Source organism: Chlorocebus sabaeus, chromosome 15 (assembly GCF_047675955.1).
Source record: "Chlorocebus sabaeus isolate Y175 chromosome 15, mChlSab1.0.hap1, whole genome shotgun sequence".
Classification (NCBI taxonomy): domain Eukaryota; kingdom Metazoa; phylum Chordata; class Mammalia; order Primates; family Cercopithecidae; genus Chlorocebus; species Chlorocebus sabaeus.
In genome coordinates, this window is record NC_132918.1 from 19,905,847 (window position 1) to 19,927,004 (window position 21,158).

Genomic DNA, 21,158 nt, shown 5'->3' on the forward strand with positions numbered 1-21,158 from the left:
ACATTCCATCCCTCAGGAGTGGAGGCGGGCTCTGCAAGGTCCATTTTTAGGATTCCCTGGGTAAAATGTTTCTTGGACTATTCTGGAACATAATGTTGCAGGAAGAGCTATTTTATTAGAGAGGAAACCATGAAAACTGTAATTTCAAGAATACCTCTGCTGGGCATGATGGTTCATACCTTTAAGCCCAGCACTTTGGGAGGTTGAGGTGGACGGATCACCTGAGGCCAGAAATTCAAGACCAGCCTGGCTAACGTGGTGAAAATCCATCTCTGTGTCAAAACAAAACAAAACACTTCTGTGTATCCCTTTAGTTTAAGTCCTTAGCCCTCCCATAAAATATAAGCAAATTTCGGGAGAGATAACAGATTGACTTTTACGAATCCTTTTTAGCTTCAGATCATACCAGATCTCACCCCTAACCTCCACACCCCCCAACCGACATCCCCACCTCCAATGCTAGGCTCTTCCAGCCCTTCCTGCCTGGGAGCTTTTTAGCTTGCTCTGTCTTCTGCCTGGGATGCTCTTCCCTCTCTTAAAAAGCTAACTCCCAGTCCTTCAAAACCCAGGCAATGTCACTCACTGTTCCAAGTCAGTTCTCCAAGGCATGCTTAGTTTACCTGTGGGTTCCCTGACCACCTCCCGTCTCTTAGCTCTTGTCCCACTCAGTCAATGGCATACAGATCTATCTTTCCACCAGGTTAAGATGCCATCAAAGACAAGAACTGTCTCTTGTTCATCATTGAAACTTTTGCATTTAGAACATTAACTGGCCTACAGTAGATTCTTTAAAACTATTTATGGAATGAATGAATTCTTTACTGCCAACATGTTTCAGTGGGGTGGTGGTGCAGGGTTGGGGGTAGAGAAAATATGAAAATGCAAAGAGAAAAAGGAGCCTGCGTGCAAAGGAAAGAGGTGGGGGTCACCGGAAGGCGGAGGTTCCTGAAGGCAAACTCCTCTGAGGACAGCTTTGCAAATGGCCAGTCCCTTTTAAAGGCATGCTAAGTCTTCAGATAACTCTAACTGACAGCTGTAATTTAAGATGTGTTGACACATGAGATGTGCTTGCCAAAGTCATGCTTGATGACTTATATCTCACACAATGAAATAGGGCAAAGTTAAAAACTCAAATTGCTTTGGGTTTGTATTGGTTCCCGGATCCTGGGTTACATCATTCTTACTGTTATGTTAAACATTAACAGCAATAAAAAAACAGAAAAAGAAAGGTGGCGGGGCTGGGGGTGGGGGGCACTCACGTAGGGGAGGATATTTTGATTGAACACAGGCTTGACAGAATCTTATTTTCTTCTTAGAAATCCTGGAAAACAGAAAACAACAGGAAGATGTCTTATTGGGAAATACCCCAGTCAACTTCACCATGAGTCAAACAAGGAAGAAAACTTCCTCAGAAGGAGAAACTAAGCCCCAGACTTCATCTGTCAACAAATTTCTCAGGGGCTCCAAAGCTGAAAGCAGAAAAGAGAACAATGACCTTAAAATAACTGATTCCCAACCCAGCAACTGGATACAGAAGACAGCCCCCTCAGAGACTGGTAAGCTGCTGGCTGCTGGTGTTTTGCTGTTGTATTTGTTTTGTTTTTACTTCCACATTTAAAACATTTTTATTTTTAAATTTTGTGGGTACATCATAGGTGTATATATTTATGGAGTATATGAGATGTTTCAATACACGCATGTAATGCCTCATAATCACACTGTGGAGAATGGGGTATCCATCCCCTCAAGCATTTATCCTTTGTGTTACAAACAATCCCATTATACTTTTAGTTTTATTTATATATTTATTTGGAGACAGAGTTTTGCTCTTGTCACCCAGGCTGGAGTGCAATGGTATGATCTCAGCTCATAGTAACGTCTGCCTCCCAGGTTCAAGCGATTCTCCTGCCTCAGCCTCCCAAGTAGCTGGGATTACAGGTGCACACCACCATGCCCAGTTAATTTTTGTATTTTAGTAGAGATGGGGTTTCACTGCCTTGGCCGGGCTGGTCTCGAATTCCTGACCTCTGGTGACCCTCCTGCCTTGGCCTCCCAAAGTGCTGGGATTACAGGTGTAAGCCACCATGCCAGGCCTCTTTTAGTTATTTTTAAATGTACGGTAATTTAATTGCACATTTAAAAATAACTAAAAGAGCGTAACAGGTTGCTTGTAACACAAAGGATAAATATAGTCACCCTGTTGTGCTATCAAACAGTAGATCTTATATATTCTATTTTTTCTATACCCATTAACCACCCACACCTCCCCCACCAACAACACACACACCCTTCCCAGCCTCTGTATTTCTTTATTTTTTAGAGTTTTCTTCTAAAGTGATCTTATGTGTTAAACTAAAGACTTTAAGACTTTTGAGACTAAAGACTCAAACTATGAGTCTCTGTGCCCATCATTTATTATGTTACTTAAATGCTTTAAATGATTCATAATTTTACTTTTAAATTGTTAAAAGCAACATAACACTACAGAAAGGTTTAGGGAAAATACCGAACTTCCTCTCATTATAACACAAATGATCATTTCTTTAAGACTCTTCTCAGTCTTTTTTCTTCATGTCATGCATTTATGTTCTATCAGTCAGCAGGTAATCCCTGCGCTAAGTGTTAGAAATACAGCCATGAAAAGGACCAAATGCAGATATAACTTCAGGTGGTGATAAATGATATGAAGAAAAATAATGCAGGCTAAGGAGACAAAGAATGATGGGATGGGGTGCTATTTAGATGGGGTGGAGGAAAGAAGTCTTCGATTTGGAGGCATTTGAACAGCAATCTGAATAAAATCAGCTGTGTTGAATGAATGACTAAAGCCAGCCACTTAGGTATTTGTGGAAATAGCTTTCCAGGCAAAGGGACTATACATGCAAAGGCCCCAGCTAGCAGTGAGCCTAGAGTGTTTGAGAGAGAGTCAGGAAGTCAGGGGTGCTGAAGCAGGATGGGAGACATGGAGAGGAAGGGGTAGTGGAAGACAAGTCAGTGAGGTCGCTGGGGCCAGATTGGCATCTTTTCCACAGCTGTAATAGTTTACAGATACCTCCTGAGTTTATATGGAGCTGTGATCCTACTTCTGGAACATATTATTATATTGCTCAATTCCCACTTTGCTACATGATGCTCACATGCATAATTTTCATGGTTGCATAATATTCCATTACATTCGTATGTCTTTTTTTTTTTTTTTTTTTTTTTTTTTTGAGGCAGAATCTTGCTCTGTCACCCAGGCTGGAGCGCTGTGGCATGATCTCGGCCCACTGCAAGCTCCGCCTCCCGGGTTCACGCCATTCTCCTGCCTCAGCCTCCCCAGTAGCTGGGACTACAGGCGCCTGCCGCCACAACCAGCTAGTTTTTTTTGTAGTTTTAGTAGAGATGGGGTTTCACCGTGTTAGCCAGGATGGTCTCGATCTCCTGACTTCGTGATCCGCCCACCTCGGCCTCCCAAAGCGCCGGGATTACAAGCATGAGCCACCGCGCCCGGCCACATTCATATGTCTTAATTACTCAGTGAGTTCCTTGTTTGTCCTTCAATGAGTATCTTTGGCTTTCCTTCTTTCCCATTCCCTGTTTCACCATATTTCAGCTATTTTTAAACTATAAATTTCCAGAACAGGGATTGCAAATTCAACAGTTATGAAAATAAATATTGTCAAATCTCTCTCTAAAGTTACGTGTTATGTGCAATGTCATCAATATATTATCTATTAGATTAAAAGCATTTTAAAAACATTTTAAGCATATGCAAAAATAAAATAAAGAATCCCCATGGTCACCTACCTTTAGTAATTATCAGTCAGTTATTGTGGCTCATGCCTGTAATCCCAACACTTTGACAGGCTGAGGCGGGAGGATTGCTTAAGGCCAGTAGTTTAAGACCAGCCTGGGCAATATAGCAAGACTCCGTCTCAGCCGGGTGCAGTGGCTCATGCCTGTAATCCCAACACTTTGGGAGGCCGAGGCAGGCAGATCATGAGGTCAGGAGATCGAGACCATCCTGGCTAATATGGTAAAACCCAGTCTCTACTAAAAATATAAAAGAGTAGCCAGGTATGGTGGCAGGCACCTGTAATCCCAGCTACTCAGGAGGCTGAGGCAGGAGAATCCCTTGAACCTGGGAGGCGGAGGTTGCAGTGAGCTGAGATCATGCCACTGCACCACTGCACTCCAGTCTGGGTGACACAGTGAGACTCCGTCTCAAACAACAACAACAACAACAACAACAACAACAACAACAACAGCAAAAAACACTCCATCTCTAGAAAATAGTTAAAAATTAGCTGGGCATGGTGGTGTGTGCCTGTGGTCCTAGCTACTCTGGAGGCTGAGGTGAGATGATTGCTTGAATCTTAGAGGTTGAAGCTGTGGTGAGCCATGATTGCACCACTGGACTCCAGGCTGGGTGACAGAGCAAGACCCTCCAAAAAAAAAAAACAAAAAAACCAACAAAAAAAACCCTTGGCCGATTTCCTTTCTTTCTTTCTTTCTTTCTTTCTTTCTTTCTTTCTTTCTTTCTTTCTTTCTTTCTTTCTTTTCTTTCTTTTCTTTCTTTTCTTTCTTTTCTTTCCTTTCTTTCCTTTCTCTTTCCTTTCTCTTTCCTCTCTTTCCTTTCCCTTTCCTTCCTTTCCTTTCTTCCTTTCTTTTCTTTTCTTTTCTTTTCTTTTCTTTTCTTTTCTTTTCTTTTCTTTTCTTTTCTTTTCTTTTCTTTTCTTTTCTTTTCTTTTCTTTCTTGAGACAGAGTTTCGCACCATCACCCAGGCTGGAGTGCAGCAGTGTGGTCTCGGCTCACTGCAACCTCTGCCTCCCGGGTTCAAGTGATTCTCCTGCCTCAGCCTCCCAAGTAGCTGGAACTACAGGCGTGCGCCACCATGCCCAGCTAATATTTTTGTATTTTTAGTAGAGATGGGATTTCACCTTGTGGGCCAGGCTGATCTCAAACTCCTGATCTCAGGTGGTCTGCCTGCCTCAGCCTCCCAAAGTACTGGGATTATAGGCCTGGCCAGGAGCCACCGTGCCTAGCCAATTTTATATCATTTATACCTACCCTCCCTTCCATCAGATTGTTTGCCATCAAATGCCAAAAATAATACAGTTTTAGCAGCAAGTAGATTAAATGTATTTTAAGTATGTTTTTATATATAGGAAATTAAAGTCTGTCTTTAAAAGAAGACCATCTCTATCAGAAAATTGTTCATTTTTGTTCTAGAGTGTGATTTAGAGCATCAGGAATGAGGTTAATGAATAAATGTAATCGTGATTAAATTAACAGTGCAAAACCAAGCCGGGGTCATCGCTGCTATGCAACACTGACCACCCAAGCTGCTTGGTTCTTCATTTCTATTTCTCCCAAAATTCAATGGCTCCTGGAGTCATGTTAATTCTGTCCCCAAATAGCTCTCCCACCTGGTTCTTCCTGCCCATTGCTGCTGCCCAGCTCTCATTGTCTCTTGCCTGGACCACAGCAATAGCTTCCTAACTGGTTTTCCTGCTTCTAGTCTTGCTCTCTTGCCAATCTGTCCTCCACACTGCCACAATGCTCTTTCTAAACCACAGATAGGGTGGTGTCTCTCGCCTGCTTAAAATCCTTCACTGAGTTTCTCTCATCTATATTCCCAAGCATGGCCTTCAAGGTATTGGTGATCAGTTGGATATTGGATATCTCTTCATGACCTTTGCCTTCTCCCACCTCCCACCACAGCGCCGCCCTCATCCTCTGCGTGTGGCACTCTGATTTACTTATAATTCCCTGGACTGGCCACATTCTTCTCTTCCCCAGCAAGTGGTTCTTTGTGGCTAGAAAGATGCTCTCTCGTGTCACCATCCTCCCCTGCACCCCTCCCTGACATATCCCTCTCTCATGTCCACCCACCTGGATGACTCCCATTCTTCCTTTAAGGTGCAATCCAGGTACCAGTTTCTCTTGGAAACTTCCCGAGACCCACCTCCTCGACCTGGAATCCCCAGACTTGGGGTACTTATTGTCAGTGAAGTGTGCAACCACATACCCCTGTGTGCCTCTGCTTCTCATCTCTATGGTAACGGTGGCTTTCTTGCTGTCTCTCTCATGAAACAGGCAGCTCTTTGAAAACAGGAACTTGTTATCTTGGTTCCTGGTACAGTACCACCCATGTTAGCAATGTGTAATAACGTCTTATGAATGTCGAGTGTTTTGGCTGACAAACCTTGACAGATTTCAGTCGGAAAGGAACTTAGTGAGAGCACTAAGGACCAAGAGCTTCGTTTGGAGCTAACACAGCTAGGAAAAGGCCTCAATCTCCACAGAGCCCCTCCTGTGTGGTTACTAATGCGCCCCCCATGGGTGCCTCCCACCCCACTCCAGCCTGGCTGCAGCAGCCCTGACTCACCTGTTCTACACAGTGAACTGTGACATAAGGTATCCTGTGAAGAGAAGATTTCATATATTTTTTTCTTTTTCTTTTTTTTTTTGAGACAGAGCCTTACTCTATCACCCAGGCTGGAGTACAGTGGCGCAATCTCAGCTCACTGCAACCTCCGCCTCCCGGGTTCAAGAGATTCTTGTGCCTTAGCCTCCCTACTAGCTGGGACTACAGGCTCCTGCCACTACGCTTGGCTAATTTGGTTTCATAGGTTTTTTGTTTTTTTTTTTGAGATGGAGTCTTGCTCTGTTGCCCAGGCTGGAGTACAGTGGGACGATCTCGGCTTACTGCAACCTCTGCCTCCGGGTTTAAGCGATTCTCCTGCCTCAGCCTCCCAAGTAGCTGGGATTACAGGTGCATGCCAGTATGCCTGGCAAATTTTTGTGTTTTTAATAGAGATGTTTTACCATGTTGGCCAGGCTGGTTTCGAACTCCTGACCTCAGGTGATCCACCCGTCTCAGCTTTCCAAAGTTCTGGGATTATGGGCATGAGCCACAGTGCCTGGCTGGTTTCACAGATTTTTTAAAAATTGAAATCATGATCTGTGAGGAGATGTCCAGGGATCTCATAAGTTAGTACTCACTTTTATATTTAAGTGTTTTGATAAAGATTTATCATGATGATTTATTTTGGTAATTGAGCAACTGTAAAACCAATATTCATTCATTCAATTGTTTGCTCTTTCAACAAATATTTACCAAGTACCTCTCAGGTAAAAGGCCCTGCAGATTACCATGTCCCTGGGAGGTTCCAGTAAGTTTAAATCACTATGCTCTTGAGAAATGAACCAGGCATTTCATAGATGAGTAAACCAAGGCTCAGAAAGATTAAGTGACTTGTTCCCCGAACAGACCTGTGATTTGGACCAGGTCTTCCGACTGCTTACTTGTCAGTCACATCAAACATGACAGAGCACCCAGTGGGATGTGAACTGAGAAGAGATTTCTGTGTCTGTCAGTTTCTAGGTTATTACCGGTGACCTTTGAGAAACAATTGATTTGGATAGAGGAGTGTAGCAACCAGAAGGTTGAGGGTTAGCTTGCAAATGTGGGGAAGGAGTTGGGCTGGCAAGTGCAAACCACTCTTTCCAAACATTTGACAGTAAAGGAAATGCTTGACAGAGCAGTGTCTTGAGGAGAAAACAGAAGAGTGGGTTTGGTGGGGCTGGAACTTGGGCATGATTGTAGGTTGAGATAAAAAGCTTAAAAACAAAAGAGAAACAGCAATAAAATGCAACGCAGAAAAAAAATTTTAAATACAAAAATAAAATACACACACACCATAGGCTTTGGAACAAACTACTCCGGGTTCAAATTCAGGCTCTGCTTCTTCCTAGTTAATCATTTCTCTGAGTTTCCAAATCTATGAAATGGGTTGTGACTCCTTTAGACAAAATGTACTGTACTTTCTGGCACCTAAGAGGCTGTCCCTTCCTGTCTCCTATCCACAACTCTGCCCTGCCCCACCCAAAATTAGGGTTGCCAGAGAAAATACATGCAATAGTTGAGACATATTATAAAATGATTCCTTGTTGATTTGGAATTTAAATTTAACTGGGCATGCCGTTGTTGTTTTTCCTAAATCTGGCAACTCTACCCAAAATTAAATACTTTGTATCCAATGTGCCATAAAAATGGAAGGTGAGAGTGAAAGGTTACATGGTGGGTGCTGCTGCCTCCTACTGGTGAAATGTGGTAACACCAATCATCCCAACAAGGATGTGTATCCTACATGTGGTTTTCTTAGACCAAACAGGAAGCCACAAGACTGCTGTGGATTAGAGGTGTAGTTTTTATTATCCTGCTAATCATTTGGTCTAAATTTATTACCACCGCAATCCTACTATCTTTTACTTTTCACTGGTACCAATGTATTTCTTCTTAGCTATGTGGTCTTACACCTTTTTGTCAGGGTTAATATTACTGCACATTCCAGAACTTATTATTTCCTATTGGATTTCAATATACATAATCTATATGTTTAAAATTGTATATTTCACTTATAAAACCACTTTAAAATCACTGTCAGTACACGTCTATTGACTTTTCCTTACAAAAGTATGATGTATTTTATGTATGTCTTAAATGCTGGCACCTGGCAGGCCATGGTGACTCACACGTGTAATCCCAGCACTTTGGGAGGCCGGGTGGGTGGATCACCTGAGGTCAGGAGTTCAAGACCAGCCTGGCCAAAATGGCGAACCCCCGTCTCTACTAAAAATACAAAAATTAGCCGGGCATGGTGGCAGGGCTTGTAGTTCAGCTACTCGGGAGGCTGAGGCAGGAGAATTGCTTGAACCTGGGAGGTGGAGGTTGCAGTGAACTGAGACTGTGCCACTGCACTCTAACCTGGGCGACAGAGTGAGACTCCATCCCACCCCCCAACAAAAAAAAGAAAAGCTGGCACCTGCAAGTAGGCGAAGAACGAGTACATAACAGGTGCTCAATAAAATGATAGCTTTTATTATTATAGTGCTATCTTTTTTCTTTCTTTCTTTCTTTCTTTTTTTTTTTTTTTTTTGAGACGCAGTCTCACTGTGTCACCAGGCTGGAGTACAGTGGCGTAATCTCAGCTTACTGCAATCTCTGCCTGCTGGGTTCAAGAGATTCCCCTGCCTCAGCCTCCTGAGTAGCTGGGACTACAGGCGTGCACCACCATGCCTGGCTAATTTTTTGTATTTTAGTAGAGACAGCGTTTCACCATGTTGGCCAGGATGGTGTCAATCTCCTGACCTCGTGATCCGCCCGCCTCAGCCTCCCAAAGTGCTAGGATTACAGGCATGAGGCACCGTGCCCAGCCACTATCATGTTATTATAGTGTTATTACAGAGGAAGCTGGTGAGGGTGCCACAGTAGTCCCTAGTAACAAGAAGGACAAATGAGGCTTTCCAAATGCACTTTCTGGCAGGAGTTGAGAAAAAGCAAAAGCTCTCCCAGGCCTAGTTTCTCTGGATATGTGTTTCCCAATTGAATGGTCTAGGAATGACCGGCAAGAATTCCACTCACCCCGTGTAGCCATTTGAAGCTCCTTGATGGTGATTTCAATGCTTTCCCTTCTTCACCTGCTTGGTTTGAGGAGACAAGTATCTCTGCTTCCTCCCTAGTAGTTGCACTCACCAAAGATATGTGTGCCCTTCAAGTAAGCAAGCATCTCAAAAGCTGGGCTGACAGGTTTACTTCTCACCCAGGAACGCAGCTCCGTCTTCATGCTGAGAAGCCCAGGTCAGGTCATGATAGAAAAGCCACTGAGTTCCTCAGGCTCCTGAAGCAGTGTCTGAGCGCCTGGCGGCAGGAACAGTGGTTAGTTGAGCTTTGTCCCTAGTAAATGGTTCTGCCTCTGAGTTGAGGTTTTTATAAAAGAGCAATTCAGAGTTATGCAGTCTTTTCATTTATCTGATTGTGTTCACTATGCATCTTTAATACATCCATCTTTAACAGCAAATTCTTTTTTATGCTTATCACACAGCTAAGCCTCTCAGTTCAGAAATGGAATTGAGATCCAGTATGGAGAAATACGAGCAGTTCCTGCAGAAGCTGGGCAAAAAGGCTGTCAACAAGTGTCTAGATTTTAATAACTGTGGATTAACAACAGCAGACATGAAAGAAATGGGTCTGTATGCAGTGGACTTTGCAAAGAGGAAGATAGGGCCTTTCCATTGAGATGAGCAGATAAAACATACTCAGCTACCCACCTAGTAGCCCCAAGTCTGCTCAGTGGTCCCAGACAATTGCAGAAATAGCACCGCTATTTTTATTTATTTATTTTTTTTAAAGATAAAGGCCAGGCATGGTGGCTCACTCCTGTAATCCCAGCACTTTGGGAGGCCGAGGTGGGTGAATCACAGGGTTAGGAGTTCAAGACCAGCCTGGCCAAGATGATGAAACCCCGTCTCTACTAAAAATACCAAAATTAGCCAGGCGTGGTGGCGGTTGCCTATAATCCCAGCTACTCGGGAGGCTGAGGCAGAGAACTGCTTGAACCTGGGAGGCAGAGGTTGCAGTGAGGCAGGATTGTGCCACTGCACTCCAGCCTGACAACAGATTGAGACTCCTCACAAAAAAAAAAAAAAAAAAAGCAAAGCAAGTTAATTGATCCTTCCTTAGGTTTTGAAGACTTCAGCTGAGTTTAGGAAAAGAGGCTGTATGAAATCTTACAGACACACCCCTGCATTTTCAGACTGCAGTTCTTTGGCAGAAATAAAAAACATCCTAAGAAATAGAAAATGTAAACATCACAATTTCTCCAATTGTAGACCTGAGGGCTCTTTGCCAAAAGTCAACACGCCCCTGTCTATTCTCTTACCATGTAAAACTATGTCCTGTGTGTGTAGGCATTGCATTTTATTTACTACAAATCCCAAGGCACATACACATATCTGTATTTTCTTCTGTTCACTTCTAGTTGCCTTGCTGCCTTTTCTCCCGGACTTGGAAGAACTGGATATCTCCTGGAATGATTTTGTAGGTGGAACCCTCCATTCTATCACTCAGCAAATGCATCTGGTCAGCAAGTTAAAAATCTTGAGGCTGGGTAGCTGCAGACTCACCACTGACGACGTTCAAGCACTGGGTATGATGAATGCATTTCTTAAAAAATTGATTCGGCCGGGCGTCGTGGCTCACGCCTGTAATCCTAACACTTTGGGAGGCTGAGGTCGACGGATTGCCTGAGCTCAGGAGTTCGAGACCAGCCTGGGCAACATGGTGAAACCCCGTCTCTACTAAAATACAAAAAATTAGCCAGGTGTGGTGGTGGGTGCCTGTAATCCCAGCTACTCGGGAAGCTGAGGCAGGAGGATTGCTTGAACCCGGGAGGCAGAAGTTGCAGTGAGCCGAGATCATGCCACTGCACACCAGCCTAGATGACAGAGCAAGACTCCATCTCCAAAAAAAAAAAAAAAAAAAAGAAGAAGAAGATGGGTTCACTCCTCAAGGGCAAACTATCTCTGTTGCCTGCTCCATTGGGGATCATGGTCAAGGGCACTATGCTGTATTGGGCACTTGTATAACTGCTAAAAAGTCATGTAAACCATGTCTAGGTCTGTGCTAAGCTCTGTGGATAGAGAAAAGAACAAGGCTGACCAGGTCCCTGCTTTCATGTAGTTTATTTATTTGTTTATTTTTATTTTTATTTTTTTGAGATGGAGGCTCACTCTGTTGCCCAGGCTGGAGTGCAGTGGTGCAATCTCGGCTCACTGCAACCTCTGCCTCCCGGATTCAAGCAGTTCTCCTGCCTCAGCCTTCCAAGTAGCTGGGATTACAGGTGTGCACCACCATATCCGGTTAATTTTTGTATTTTTAGTAGAGATGGGGTTTCACCGTGTAGGCCAGGCTGATCTTGAACTCCTGACCTCAGGGAATCCACCCGCCTCAGCCTCCCGAAGTGCTGAGATGATAGGCGTGAGCCACCGTGTCCGGCCTCATGTAGTTTAAATGGAGGTTACTGTAAAACATGCTCACACTGGGTCTCCGTTACTTCATGTGTAAAATAGAGGAGTTAGAGTAGGCAAGAATTAAGTTCTTTGACAATTCCAAAAGAATATTTCTCTCTTCTATTTTCCCACCCACATTTTGAAAAATTAAACAAAACAAGATTTTTAAGTTAATAGTTTAACTAGAACTAGAACCTCCATTAAGTTAGTTTATATACGGAGCATAGAATTAAATCTGTACAATGTCATTCTACTTATCCAACTGCTGTACCAAAATGCTTGCTGGTTTATTACATGTCTTTGATAGTTTTTAATCTTCTTTTGTTGTAAAGTTTCTTGTTTTCATGACTTATTTTAATCCTTTACATCTATTTAAAGATTTCTGTAAAAACAACACATTTTATGCCAATTATCTCCGCTTGTCAGTCCCTCCCTGGAAATGGGGGCAGCTGACATCCCCTGGCCCATGCCTCCTGTAGCTGAGGAGAGACATTACACATCTCAGGTTGGCCAGATCCTACTTCAAATCCTAGTGCTGACCCCGCCCCCCTGGCCTTTTTGTTTTGAGACGGCTTTTCATTCTTGTCACCCAGGCTGGAGTGTAGTGGTGCAATCTTGGCTCACTGAAACCTCTGCCTCCCTGGTTCAAGTGATTCTCCTACCTCAGTCTCCCAAGAGCTGGGATGACAAGAGTGCACCACCATGCCCGGCTAATTTTTTGTATTTTTTTGTATTTTAGGCATGCACCACTATGACTGGCTAATTTTTGTAATTATTTTGTATTTTTTGTATTTTTAGTAGATCCTACTTCAAATCTTAGTGTCTATCCCCCAGCCCCCCCCGCCCTTTTTTTTGAGATGGCGTTTCATTCTTGTCGCCCAGGCTGGAGTGCAGTGGTACAATATTGGCTCACTGAAACCTCCGCCTCCCTGGTTCAAGTGATTCTCCTACCTCAGCCTCCAAAGTAGCTGGAATTACAGGTGTGCACCACCATGCCCAGCTAACTTTTTTGTATTTTTAGTAGAGACAGGGTTTCACCATTCTGGCCAGGCTGGTTTTGAACTCCTGACTTCAAGTGATCTGCCCGCCTTGGCCTCCCAAAGTGCTAGGATTACAGGCATGAACCACCACACCCGGCCCCTACTGCCACTTTTAACTAGCTTTGTGAACATGGACAAATAATTTAACTTTTCTGAGCCTCAGTTTTCTTATATCTGAAATAGGGATAACTTCCCTCTCAAAAAATTGTTGCAAGGATTAAACAATTTCTTTAAAGTACCTACTGCATGCCTGGTGCATAATAGGTGCTCAATAACTGATAGTCCTTCTTTCTCCATTCTGTCATCTAAGACCACCTTTCTTTGGGTTTACATGATCAGTTTAGCCCCACATTAAGCAGCTGGTTATTGTGTAGCAGACTCACAATTTTAACATACAATTACTCACATATGAAAAGACAACTTTCTTATTTTCTATGATTAACCTGATCTTTTTCCTGATCCTCCATCCTTAGAAAACAAGAAAATGAAATTTCTGCCTGGGACCTGTTCCAAACTTACCTGGTTGAGGAGGGAATCTGTACTGTTGTTGTTCTGATGTTTGTGCCCTTTTCCCTCTCCCAGAGTTATTTCTTCTCTGGAAGGACTTCTGCATCCTCTCCCATCAGGAGGGGCTTACCTATCTATCATCCATACTCTGTCTTCTTCACTCAGTCTTAATGTAGATGGGGTATAGGGAAAATAAATGTTTCTTGATAAGAGAACATAAATCAGAAGGCATTTCAAAATTGTTACACCCATTATAATAGTTTAGTACCAGGTGGCAAATGCATGGCACTCCAGTACCATGACCACTGCAGACATAACTAATCAATCATGAGTTCTTTCTCCCTGATCCTGGGGAACACCTCAGAACTATAGAAAGCCACCCCCAATTGACTGGCAAGTGCACACAAAATGATACCTGTTCATTGCTGGCTTAAGATGCTATAACTGCTGGAGAATATGCATTTTAGCATGGGGTTCCTGGACTTCTAAAACCTTAATCCATGGAATGAACAAACAATGGTAGAAGTTCAAACCCAGGGGAGGGTAGTAAAGAGGCTTCTAGATACAGGGGACTTGCCAGAATGCTTAATTATTTGCACATTGAGAAAGTACATTTTCCATGTATGTGTCTACCCCCAAGGTGGTGAAAATCATTCCTAAGGGCTGATCTGTCTGGTCACTTCTCTTATTCTCTCCCAGCCTCCACTCTGCAGCCCTGGGAGCTTTCCTGTGTGTAATGGTTTCAGAAATGTTAGTTTTCATCCCTGTTTCACTACACCCTTCTTTACCCCTTAAGGCAGCATGGCTGTTATAAGATGCTAGTGCCTGATGCTCTATTATTAGTTTCTCTCTGTAGTGGTCAGTTCAGGTTGCATGTGATATTCCATATATATATATATATATATATGTGTGTGTGTGTGTGTGTGTGTGTGTGTGTGTATATGTGTGTGTGTATATATATAGGCATGTGATATTCTTGACTTTGGAGAGAGCTTTACTATATATACAGGCATGTGCTATTCTTGACGTTGGAGAGAGCTTTACCTCTGTGGTGGCCAGTTATCTGCTTTGCCTCCCTTCTATCCCTGGTCAAACTTCTCAGAAATGCTGATGCCAGAGAGGGGGGCTAAGGGAAAGCAGATGAACCACCACAAAAGCAGCTTCCTAAAACCACCCTACCAATAGGTGGATTTTTCTACAACAATTGTTTAGCTCATACGCATGACTTCAGAATTTTGGAGGGACTAGAATGACTGTACGTGTAAATCTAGAGAAGCACGCCCTGCTATGAAGGAACTGGGTTCTTTCCTTCTCTCTGTTCCTCTGTGCCAAACAGGACAGTACCTGGCCCAGTTTCCACACTCCATTAATCATAGTTGTGCTGATTCTGAAATGAATTCCCTGCTTTACTGACTAGTGACTAACAGAATTTTCGGGCCATTTGCTAACAGGAGAAGCACTTGAGATGATTCCTGAACTTGAAGAGCTAAATTTGTCTTGGAACAGTAAAGTGGGAGGAAATTTGCCTCTGATCCTTCAGAAGTTCCAAAAAGGGAGCAAGATACAAATGCTTAAGCTTGTGGATTGCACCCTCACGTCGGAAGATGGGACATTTCTGGGTAAGTGGAATTTGAAGAGAAAAAAAATTGAAGATGCTCATTGGATAGCTTGGGAATCTACGTTTGCTGTGTTTTGTCTTATCCTGAATTTAAAGAAGGGTATGTAGGAGGGGAGTGGAGTTTTACGTCACTATATCCCCAGGTGACATAAAACTCCACTCCCCTCCTACATACCCTTCTTACTTGGATTTCTTTTCTAGGTCAACTGCTACCTATGCTGCAAAGTCTTGAAGTACTTGATCTTTCCATTAACAGAGACATTGGTGGCAGTCTGAACAGTATTGCTCAGGGATTAAAAAGCACGTCAAATCTGAAAGTACTGAAGTTACATTCATGTGGATTATCACAAAAGAGTGTCAAAATATTGGGTGAGTTAACAATGGCTGGATTTAAGATTACAAGTATAAATATATATGATATACATATAAATATATATATTGAAAAGTTACTAGGAAATATAGCAAAATATAAATAGTGGTTGCACTGGGGAATAAGATTATGGGTAATTGAAATCTCCTTTAGGCTGGGCGCAGTGGTTCACACCTATAATCCCAGCACTTTGGGAGGCCCAAGCAGGCGGATCACTTGAGATCAGGAGTTTGAAACCAGCCTGGCCAACATGATGAAACCCCATCCCTACTAAAAATACAAAAATTAGTTGGGCATGGTGACACTTGTGCCTGTAATCCCAGCTACTTGGGAGACTGAGGCAGCAGAAATCGCTTTAACTCAGGAAGCGAGGTTGCAGTGAGCTGATAGGGATGACAGAAGAGACTCTATCTCAAAAAAAATCTTTTTTATATTTTATTTATTTTCTAAATATTTGACAGAGAACATACACTTTCATGATTATAAAAATGAGCCTTTAATATGACTGACTCTGAAAAGGCCAGTATATTTTAGGTTGAGATAAACACTGGGAAAAATAAAGTTTCTTTGCTGCCAGCACTACTAGGTTTTCTGTTCTGAAAGTGTCAGCATTATTTTATGCTCCATAGTAGGAAGGAATTCGTATTGATAAAAAGAATGGCTTCGATGGCGTCTGGAGTTAAAACTTATTCCCCTGTACATAGTATCCATATTTACGGAGAATAGGAAATGACATTAAACTTACAGAACCTGTAATATTCACTGGCAGCTTGAATAAGTCTAAAAATGTATGTAAACTCCAATGTTCAAGTGTAATAGGAGAGGATGCTCAAGTGTAGTTGCAGGATTCATGTCAAAACCCTCGGCAATCTATGCAGATCTTAGGGAATGTGTGTGTGAAATCATGGTCGGGTCCACAGAGGGCCAGATGGTAGGAAGTTTACACTTATTCCTTCTTTTGTCTTTTGTGAACACAGTGTGCTCCCTCAGCCTCCCTTACTGCACCATGGCCCCACCCCTGTTCCACACCTTCTTACCACCTTGCAATATGTCAGAATGGTAGTAGAGATGGGGTTTCACCATCTTGGTCAGGCTGGACTTGAACTCCTGACCCCGTGATCCACCCCACTTGGCCTCCCAAAGTCCTGGGATTATAGATGGGAGTCACCATGCCTGGTCCGGTTTTTCTTTTTTTAAGAGATGGATCTCACTATTCTGCCCAGGCTGAACTCGAACTCCGGGGTTCAAGCAATCCTCCCACCTTGGTCTCCCAAGCAGTTGAGACTATAGGTACACCACTGTGTCCAGCTATCAGAATGGGATTCTGACTTTCTTTGTAGATGCCGCTTTTAGGTATTTGGCTGAGCTGAGGAAATTAGATCTTTCCTGCAATAAGGATCTAGGTGGAGGTTTTGAAGACTCGTCGGCTCAGTTGGTCATGCTAAAGCATCTGCAAGTCCTAGATCTTCACCAGTGTTCACTAACAGCAGATGACGTGATGTCACTGAGTGAGTACATATTACAGAGCAAAGGAAAGACTTTTTGGAATCTTGGCCTATCTTTGGAAACTTGGAAATTTTAATATGTACACTTATAAATTTACTTTTTATGAAGTTATTGGAAAGATTAATTCCTAAAAATTCTGTGAATGTCTCAACACAGTACTTGGCATGTATTAAACACCCAGTAAATGTTAGTGAATCTCAGTTCCACCTATACATGCCTGTAAATAATAGATTTGGCGCTTAGGGAACATTTTGAATTTATGTTGCTGTTTAGAAATAAATCTCTTAGTGTCACAAAGCTGATTACAAACAGGTTACATACCTGTAACCAAATGCCAACACAAAAGGTATTGAGGATTTCTGAATAACAAGTGAAGTCAAGCCACTCAGATACAAATGAAGTTACAGAAAAAGAGTCAGCGGGGTGGCGCGTGATGGCTATACGTTACCGCTTTAGGCAACTACACTTATTTTCCTACTGCAAACATAGTTCTGTAATTACGACATGTAATATATAAATGCAATTTCCCATAACAAACAGAGCAAGCATAGCCTTGAGATTAAGGGTTTTATCCCGTCTGTGGCCACAGTAAGCCTTCAGTGTACATCCAGAATCTGACCATGGCTCACCATCTAGACCTCCACTACCCTGGTCCAAGCAACGATTATCTTATGCTTAGATTATTGCAAGAGCCCAAATGGTCTCCCTGTCCTCTATCGCTCTGACTTCATTCGCTCCCCCTCCTCCTCGCTGACTCCACCCTGGCCACAGCCCTTGCTGATTCTCAGACACGCCAGGCATACTCTGGCTTTGGGCCCTTTGCCCATGCTCTCTCTTTCCAGGTCATGGGCAAGTCCAGGCTAGAGGTGTCTCATTTAGCATCTCCCCACTGCTCAAGCACAGGCACCTGCACATGATTGGCACCAAGTAAATGCATGTTGAATATGTGAATGAATGAAGAATGAGTGCACAATGAGAATGCAAGTAAGTTTTTGGTTGTTTATAGTACAATTTGGGGAGGAAGACCGTAAGATAGGTTTCTAGGTCTCACACATCTATCTTTTTAAACCTGCTAAATTATCTCTCAGACTCTTCTCTCAATATTTGGGAAAATGAGAAGAGTTCAAGGCTTTCATGAAGATTTAAAAATGACAAAATAATCCCTTTTTGAGCTTTGCATGGAGCATTATGGGTTCTTACCATTCCCTTTACTTATCATAGCCTGAGCGTCATACCTAGGAAGACCTTCATGAGTTATCAGCCCGCCCAATTCCCTTGGTACAACTAAATAACATGAATACCACATCTCATTTTGTTACTCAGTGCTGGAGGACCTCAATTGTTCCCACTGGTATAATGGAGGACTAGGCTTTCCTTACCTAGGTTCACAGCCACTGACATGGGTGAATGGCCCTGGAAAACTAATAATGATTTGATAAGTGTAATGAATTGCATTGTTCTCCTTCTGCTTAATTTTGAAAAGATGGAAATGAAAATACATCCTGCTTTATACTTTATGCCGTTAAATAATTGAACATTCTTTTATCTGATCATTGTAAATCGCTCCAAAGAAATGGAATTATAGATCCTTTAAGCAGTAACTACTGATGAATCCTCTAATGGTGTGGGACACCGTGCCAGGGGCTGCAGAAAATCCCAGCTATCAGGGAACTTCGGTATGGCAGGGGCAGGAGTAAACCAACACATATTCAAACTGCATGGCGAAATATAAAGTGCTGAGGGGGTTGGAAGAAGGAGAAGTAGTTACACCTGTTGACTTTACGAGTGTCTGCCTGCCTTCCCTGCCTTTCCCCTTTCTTTCCCCGACCTCTCTCCCTCCTCCCACAAACATTTATACCTCTGATGTTTCAGGTACTGATCCTCATTCTGGGAGTGAGATAGTTCCTATAACACAGAGCTTGCCTTCAGTGAGGGAAGACAGAAAACAAATATATCAACAAGAAAATATCACATAATGCTGGGTGCTGTGAAAATAAAATATGGTGATGTGATAGTGACCAAGGGGTTACTTTGGTGTGGGTGACCCTGGAAGGCTTCGAGGAGGTGAGCCAGCCTTGTAGAGATCCAGCATACTGCATTTTCTGCCTTGATAAGAGTTGGGGCAAAGGCCAGAAAAGCAGCCAAAAGATAGTGAACGGGGGTAATTCCTAGCTGGGCCCCTCAGGACCCAGTGTGGTTACCAACAGGTGTCTGTTCTGATTGCTGTTTTCATTGCCTTACTGGTACTTACATTCTGAGAAAAGAATTATAATTTCAAACATTAATTGAGCAGTTAGTATGTGCCAGGCATTATACCAAGTACTTTATCTTTACCAAGTCACTTTACCTTCCCAATGACCACCGAAATAGAGAAGACTAAGAGCTCTAGAGTTGAGAATGCTAAGGTTCAGAGAGGTTAATTAACTTGTCCAAAATCACACAGTTCTTTAGTAGCAGATCCAAGATCTAGCTCTCTGTCTCCACAGCCTTTGCTCTTCTAGCCTGGAAAGGAGCTTGGAAGCAAGAAAGCCCAAACAGCATGCTGGGAAGATGGCTGGTTTGCGGTGTGTAAGGGAGGGAGGGTCGGGTTGGGGAGAGCTGTATTGACTGACAGATTAAATAGAGTGTGGGAACCAAACACCCGGAAGACGCTGTGAGGTGGTGCCTAAAACATGTCACTGCTGATATTTTTAACAGCCCAGGTCATTCCTTTACTCTCAAATCTTCAAGAACTGGATTTATCAGCCAACAAAAAGATGGGCAATTCTTCTGAAAACTTACTCAGCAGGCTCCGATTTTTACCAGCATTGAAGTCATTAGTTATTAACAACTGTGCTTTGGAGACTGAGACTTTTACAGCTCTCGGTAAGAGATTTCCCAGATCCTTGCAGGAGCCATGCAATAATGTGAGAGGGAGACCTCTTTTTCTCTGCATTTCATTCCAAGGTTCAGCCAAATTTGTGAAGTACTAATTTGTCTTCTTTTCAGGACATATGCCTTCTTAAAAGTGACCTTCTGAAAGTCCAAAAAAAAATGATTCTAGTATGTGCAGGGTTTGTTGTTGTTGTTGTTTGTGTTTTGAGACAGAGTGTCACCCAGGCCAGAGTGCAGTGGCGTGATCTTGGCTCACTACAGCCTCCGCTTCCCGGGTTTAAGCGATTCTCCTGCCTCAGCCTCGCGAGTAGCTGGGATCACAGACAGGTGCACGTCACCATACCCGACTAATTTTTGTATTTTTAGTAGAGACAGGGTTTCACCATGTTGTCCAGCCTGGTCTCAAACTCCTGACTTCAAGTGATCCACCCTCCTGGGCCTTCCAAAGTGCTGGGGTTATAGGTGTGAGCCACCGTGCCTGGCCATGGTATGTGCAGATTTAGCATTTAAAATTTAATGTGTGTACAACCAACCTGGGACCACCACATCCATGGTAACTTGTAATTTTGCGGAGGTGTCAGTATGAGTTGGGATTGCTGTGGATCTGATAGGAAAGTAAGCCATTTACTAGAGTGTGAGCCTAGCTAACTGACAAGCAATCACTCCCCACAGGATTTATATGCTCCCTTAGGAATCTGTGTATGCCTTAAGGTCACAGATGTGCCCCAGCCTACATCAGGAACCTACTGAATCTGAAAGTTGGTGACAAAGTTTCCATTTGATGACAAGTGCAGTGTCAGCAAGTAAAGGGAGATGGTGTTCTGCGGCACTGTGTGCACAAATTACTGGTTCCCTGGGTGATCGATTTGGAGAAGTGCTACTAAGCGTCTTTGTTTCACAATACCTCCCCTTACTTGCTGACATTGCACTTGTCACCAAATGGGCAGAACTTAACAACTGACATTTATAGAGCATATCCTATGTGCCAGGCCCCTTTCCAAGAACTTTACATGCATTCACCAATTTAACTCTTAACAACTGTATAAGGCATGTGCCGTTGTTCCATTTTATATTTTGCAGACAATTAAACTGAAGCACAGAGATGTTAAGTACATGAGGTAACCCTAGGTCATAAGAGCCAGAGCCAGGATTTGATTTAAGGCAGTCTAATTCCAGATGTTTTGGAGACAGAAAATGTACCATACTCTTCCCCACAGAATAACTGTAATCAGTTTGAGGAAGCTCACAGGCACCCCTTCAAGCATATCTGTAGACTGTCTGGTGGGTCCATGGGCCCTAGAACAGCAGGGCTGAAAGCTACATATCCTGGGACTTTTCCCCATCCAGAGATGTGGACGATGAGATGAATGATGCTGAGGGAGTGCTGGGAGGAGGGCATGGTGA

At 43.1% G+C, this 21,158-nt stretch overlaps 1 protein-coding gene across 1 annotated transcript in view; it reads left to right on the top strand.

Moving 5' to 3' along the window:
* The first annotated feature begins 1,268 nt into the window (after window positions 1-1,268).
* Window positions 1,269-21,158, top strand: part of LRRC31 (leucine rich repeat containing 31) — a 30,446-nt gene continuing 10,556 nt past the window's right edge. Inside the window, exons 1-7 of the mRNA XM_007972145.3 lie at window positions 1,269-1,556; window positions 9,874-10,017; window positions 10,810-10,977; window positions 14,838-15,005; window positions 15,206-15,373; window positions 16,715-16,882; window positions 19,578-19,745. Of these exons, the coding sequence (XP_007970336.3) occupies window positions 1,382-1,556; window positions 9,874-10,017; window positions 10,810-10,977; window positions 14,838-15,005; window positions 15,206-15,373; window positions 16,715-16,882; window positions 19,578-19,745 (1,159 nt within the window). The 5' untranslated portion in view covers window positions 1,269-1,381. The remainder of the gene's footprint in view (window positions 1,557-9,873; window positions 10,018-10,809; window positions 10,978-14,837; window positions 15,006-15,205; window positions 15,374-16,714; window positions 16,883-19,577; window positions 19,746-21,158) is intronic.